At 42.8% G+C, this 6,000-nt stretch overlaps 1 protein-coding gene across 9 annotated transcripts in view; it reads right to left on the bottom strand.

Annotated features, from left to right (window-relative positions):
* Positions 1–6,000, bottom strand: part of LOC133606397 (neurexin-2-like) — an 873,942-nt gene continuing 867,942 nt past the window's right edge. For 8 of the 9 annotated variants that reach the window (XM_061960334.2, XM_061960329.2, XM_061960331.2 and 5 more), the window contains one exon: positions 1–2,545. In XM_061960334.2, the coding sequence (XP_061816318.1) occupies positions 1,662–2,545 (884 nt within the window). In that variant the 3' untranslated portion in view covers positions 1–1,661. The remainder of the gene's footprint in view (positions 2,546–6,000) is intronic. The other variant, XM_061960335.2, reaches the window with a different exon arrangement.

The following is a 6,000-nucleotide window of genomic DNA, read 5'->3' as shown; positions in this document are numbered from 1 at the left end:
TAAGAAGTATATAACCAAGTGTATTCCCTCTGTTAATGTACACATATTTAGAGTCATCTCACTGGAACACTTTACAATAACATTTAGAAAGAACAGGGGGATATTGGGAGGTGTATGCAAAGGTGGTGTAAAATGAGGAACAAAAAACACATACGTGTGGCAGCAGTGATGGTGTCAGCACCTCTGTCACCATACACATAGAATAAAACAAGGGTGTCCAAAGTCCAAAAACACGCAGCTCGATTTTTATTGGTCCTCAGCAAATTATTACTAATTAAATAAATATAAAAAATATTTGATTTATTACCTATAACCCAAAGCTGAGATGGAGCTGTTTTGTTCAGTTTACTATATGTTGACCTATATTGGATTGCTTTTAGATTCTTTAATTCACAACATGTATCAAGTATTCAACTTTTTTTTTTTACGCGGCCTTTGCTGGAAAAAGTCTGGACACCCTTGTTATAAAAGCAGGAATAAAAAATAGTAGGATGGATGAAGGGACATAGGAAAAGTAAACATATTGAAAAGATGAATATAACATCCAATTTACCAAAATAAAAACAAACGACAACAAACTGACTGGGCTGTGGTGTTTTGGGGACACATTTCTCGTTGTGATGGCAAATATTTAGACATTTCACAAACTTTTTCGGCATTTTTTTTCTTATCATAGTACAGTTTGTTTTCTTTTAATAGAGCCGAGAAAATTGGACCATTAGCGCTCTTTCCGTCTTCCTGTGTATATACTGTATCCGTCTGTGTGTGTGTGGCTGCCACAGGTCCTGCAGCCGGGCTCCAGGGAGGCCCTTCCAGTGGAGCTCCTGCTAGAAGAACTCCCGTTAAAAGTCTCTCATCTCTGAGCCCTGCAGCAACACTTATTCCAACGGTTCTGTTGTGGAAAAAAGTCAGTCTTAGCTACACTGCGTTGGCGAACTCTCCATTTCCCGACAACGTAGGTTTCTGCGTTGTTTATACATATATGTCTGGTCATAAAGAACAGAGATCATCTTGTTGGTGGGAGTTTTTTCTGGTTAAATGTAGCTGCAGGAAAGTTTCTCTGCACTTCTGAGCACCAGAAACAACATGACACAGACGGCTGAGGAGGATTTGGGCTCGACACCTGAAGGTACGAGTCAGAATCTGCTAGACTGGAGCGGTCGGTGGTGGTATCTCACATACTGTAAATTGCTACGTTGTTTTTTTTTTATTTTTTTATTTTTTTAAGTGTCTTGGAATCCCACGGAAAAAAAAGAAAGTTTGTGTCTTTGTTGTCGATGAATACTACATGCTGGAAACACGGCAGAGTTCATCAGTTGCTGAACACCGCAGACGTGGCGAGCGAGCAAGCGAGACAGAGCCGGAGAGAGAGAAAGGGACAAGTGACGATGGCGCCTCTATAAGATGGCAGCGTTGGATACTGGTTGGTGGTTTCTGATGGATGGCGCAAATACTGAGGGTGCTTGTGTACAGTACTGGAGATATCAAACAACCCGATCAGCAGGTCACGATTTGCTTGATGAGGTCTAAACAAGTCCGCCTGCCTCTGTGAGCTCAGGATCGGCTGTACAAATGTCCGCCGTTTCCCCGCCTCCTTCCCTTTCGCTCTCTCTCTCTCTTAAATGCGGCCTGCCTTCGTGCGTCGTGGCGGCACACCCCCCTCAGACGTAGTACTCCTTGTCTTTGTTCTTCTTGTTCTTGGGGGCCGTCTTGGCGGCGCTCGGCGGCTTCTCCTTCACCAGAGTCCCGTTGCTCTGTGTGGCCGAGTTGCTGATGTAGTTACGGCTTTGGTCCACCTGGTAGGAGCCTTCGTCGCGGTTGCGGTACTTGTACATGGCGTAGAGCAGGATGAGGATACAGAGGGCGGCGGCCGCTACGATCCCCACCACCATCCCCGTGGTGCTGCTCGACTGCTGCACCTCCACGGCGCCCGGCAGGCCTCTCTCGGGAGACGTGGGGTCTGGAGTGGGAACGTGGGGGAAATTAGGAGGGTAGGTTATTCCGGGGACTCTGCGGTGACCGGGGTCTAACGAGGGGTTGGACGGCGGCAGCAGCACTTGATCCCGAGTGTTCATTTTCCCCGCCGGGATGTTGTTGCTACCGCTGCTGCCGCCGGCCGCACCCTTGACGCGAGGGCTGAGCTGGTCGGGGTTGGCTGTGGGGGTGGAGGAGATGGGCGGACGGTGGTCGTAAGGGAGGTGTGGGAAATGGCCGTCTCGGGGGCTTTGGCCCTCGACGGCCGGGGGAGGGGGCAAAACGGTCCTATCTGTGACCAGGCGGGAGTTTTTATAATAGTCCTCGTCGTCGGACTCGGTCATCTCTCCCGAGCCATACGTCGACACCTCGATGTTTTCCTCGCAGTCTTCCTGGTCCAAGGGACAGGGGTGGCGGATGTTGGGCAAGGGGGGGGACTCTTTGGTGGTTTCGAGTAAGGTGAGGAAGGGGCGGTAAGTGGTGGGAGGTGGGGGCATTACTGGGTAGAGGGTGGCGATGGATGGTGGGTCTAGCGAGTCCACCGTAATAATGGGCAACACTATTTCACCTCCTAGGACAAGAAAGAGAGAGCGGAGGGAAAGGGGTCAGGTCACATGATCAGAGAAGCACCAATGATAACTTGACATGAGGTTAGTTTTATCATTTAGTTTAAACTATCTCATGAGGTCTATGCTGATCTGTCAATCTGAGCTAAGCTACAAGATGTTAGAACATTCTCTAGCCTACATGCTATGTCAGTATAGTACAAGTTAACAGCAGACTACACATTGCACTGAAACAGCTAACATCTAATGCTAGACTATGCACACTTTGATGTCTCTGCTGTGATTGGGTAAAGAAGATAGCAAACCACGAGATTCAGGTCACTTACATCAACAAATTGGCCGCATGATTTTTGCATGAAAAAAAATTACAAAAAGAAAGCTGTGTAAGATTGTTCTTGGATAGTGATCAACATCCAACCTCCCCCCTCCCTTCTTTACCTCCACTCATGTTTTGAGAAGAATGACTGATTGAGAGAAAAGGGGGCTGAGTCCCCCCTCCCCTTTGGCTTCAGTGGCTCGTCTTTAATTAGCTTCATCGAAAAGTTTCTCACACAAGTGAGTACAGCCCTCACATTGCAGCAACCATTTTAAATCTTCTCAAGAGACAATACTGTACAGGGAAAGGACACCTGAACTGATGGAAAAACCTAGCGGGGACCCCCTACTCACATACCTGGTATAGAATTGTGTTTTTAATTAAAGTAATGTTAAAGGTACCTTGTTACCTTAAACTTTCTTAGGACCTCGTATTTTTTGTCGTGTTACAAAACGATACATTTTTCCTATGCAAACACTTAACAAACTAGCTGCTAGCGGGCTCTTGGCCAATCAAGGGGAACCTGACAGAGCTGGGTCCTTTTCGTCAGAAGGACAGGTGAATAAACCTGCTTGAACCAGCTCCTGTGTGTCGCTGAATGTGTGCATTGTGACTGTATTCTGCCTCGGTGTGCCTGTGCGCTGCAGTGTGTTGGATTGACATGAATTGTATTTTAAGACAGTTACATTAGTGGACAAATTGCAGGGGGGCCGATAAAAAAAATAGAACAAGCCTCCTGTTGAAGTACCTCCTCTGCTACAGAAAGTAAACTATACTTTAGAGTAGGCAGTGTACAGCTTGTATAGCAGTACATATTTACTGCGCTGTTAAAGTGAAAATGATTTTTTTACATACCGTGCATTCGGAAAGTATTCACAGCGCTTCACTTTTTCCACGTTTTGTTATATTAGAGCCTTATTCCAAAACCTTATATTTTTAATTATGCAAATATATTACGAATAACAAAATAAATGTACATAAGTATAATTTGGCATATAAATGATAATTATTTCAAAACAGGTTCAAAAGGCTCCTGATTTGGCTGCTGACGTATGCGGTGACATATTGTGTCATTTCCGGTTGTATTATTTTTTGTCAAAACTATTATTAATCTACTTGTTGATTCACTGTTAATAACTGCTTACTTTCCTGGTGTAACGCGGATCTGTCTACACTTCTGTTAAAATATATTAAGCACTTATTCTGCTGTTGTTTTTATTTATTTATTTGATATGGACATAACCAGATGCATTGCCTTAAGTGTTATAAAAAACATTCTAATTTTTAACACCTTCCCACAGTACGTTTCTATGATACAGAATATAAGTTAAAATGTAACAAAATATACAATTAATCAAATTTACAATACATTAATGTGTAAGACTTCGCTCTGATTTCAGCCACAGTTTCAGACGTCTGGTGAAGACGTTTGAGTCAGTTTGCCGTTTTAATTCAGAGGGAAGAGTTTTTCACAGTGTGGCTCCGTTAGAGGAAAAGGTGGACTGTCCAAAAGATTTTTTGAACTCAGGAACCACACAGTCCCCACTGACTGAGGATGTGGTGTTAGGTCTGCGGGAGCCTTGACGTCTGACAGCCAGACTCCAGACCAGGGGTGGCGCATGATTAGTTAGACATTTAAAACAATTTCTGTGTGCTAATGTACAACATTTTCAAATGTAAAAAGCTTATGTTTCTTAATGACATCACAGGTTTAGAGGACGCTACATTTCGTTGAGGACTTCTTCGCTCGCTTGTCGCTGTCAAATTTGTGCGACACAGCTAGATTCTGTCATCAACATAGTATAGAAAGTTCGATCTTTGGCCATCCATCCATTTTCTACCGCTTATTCCCTTTGGGGTCGCGGGGGGCGCTGGCCAAATTCATATAATTCATAGCGAATATCCTCTATACTGTGCAACCCAAAGTGTCAATCATAAGGTGGGCCCTTAAGCATATGTGTTTTTACTCTGGTTTATTGTATATAAATAGGGCTCTTGTTGTGTTTTTTTTTTTTTTTACCTACAATTTGTTACACAAAGTCTTGTGTAAGAAACTGAACAATTAATGTGGCAGTCGATTATATGGACTTGTGTGTGTATGGGCAGTGATGGGCAATCTACTTGGAAAATGTAGTAAGCTAAGCTACAAGTTACTCTCGATTAAATGTAGCTAAACTACTGGGGAAGCTATCCCTGGAGAATTGTAGCAAGCTATACTACAAGCCATAGGCGCCGATACCGTGGGTGCTTCGGGGCCCGAGCACCCACGGACAATGCCGAGCACCCACGTGGGATTGATGGCAACTTTCAATCTTTAAAATAATTTTTGAAAAATCAATCTTGTTGTAGTAATTTTGTGGCGAGTTTGGTCCGTTTTACAAAATAATAAAGCCACAAATCATATGGGATATTAACTTCGCTGAACGTCTTTTAAAAAAAAAAATACATACACACTGGCAGAAATGTAGATCGGCGCCTATGCTACAAAGCACGGCAAAAGTAGTTTGCTACATCAAAGCTACATTTAACGACAATAATATCTATGAGCCCACCTGTATAATATCAATGCTAATGTAACTGAGAGTGTACAAATGGAACCAACAAGGGTCCATTACTATTAAGTATCTGTCATTTAGCTGGGAACACCCTACAACTACCTCTAGGGCCTCCCACAATCCACTGTATTTATTTATTTAGTTTGTTTTTTCTTTGGCCCACCCCTATAATGTTATTAATTTTCTCTACAACAGCATCTACAAAAACAATGACTTGTGTTGTTTGGGAACAGTTGGTAATGGTTATGTGCAGTAAAACTTTTCATGAACTCAACTCACTTAAATGCATGTTCCTAAATTTGTGTACGACGTCTTAAATGAAGACAGCAGTTTAGTTTTTTATGTTATGGTTTGGTTTAAATAATTAAAAACTAAGCTTTTGGGCATTGTTTTTGCCTAACAGATACATTTGTCTAAATATGGCCAAGGACACGTATTATTGTGGGTTTCCTTCACGTTATCTTCATTATTAAAGGAAAAATCTTAATTTGCAGGAGAGTTTTTGATTGATTGATTGAAACTTTTATTAGTAGATTGCACAGTGAAGTATATATTCTGTACAATTGACCACTAAATGGTAACACCCGAA

The sequence above is a fragment of the Nerophis lumbriciformis genome, linkage group LG05, assembly GCF_033978685.3.
Source record: "Nerophis lumbriciformis linkage group LG05, RoL_Nlum_v2.1, whole genome shotgun sequence".
NCBI classification, from domain to species: Eukaryota; Metazoa; Chordata; class Actinopteri; order Syngnathiformes; family Syngnathidae; genus Nerophis; species Nerophis lumbriciformis.
Note: the sequence above shows the minus strand (reverse complement) of the source record. Positions and strands in the feature narration are given on the sequence as shown.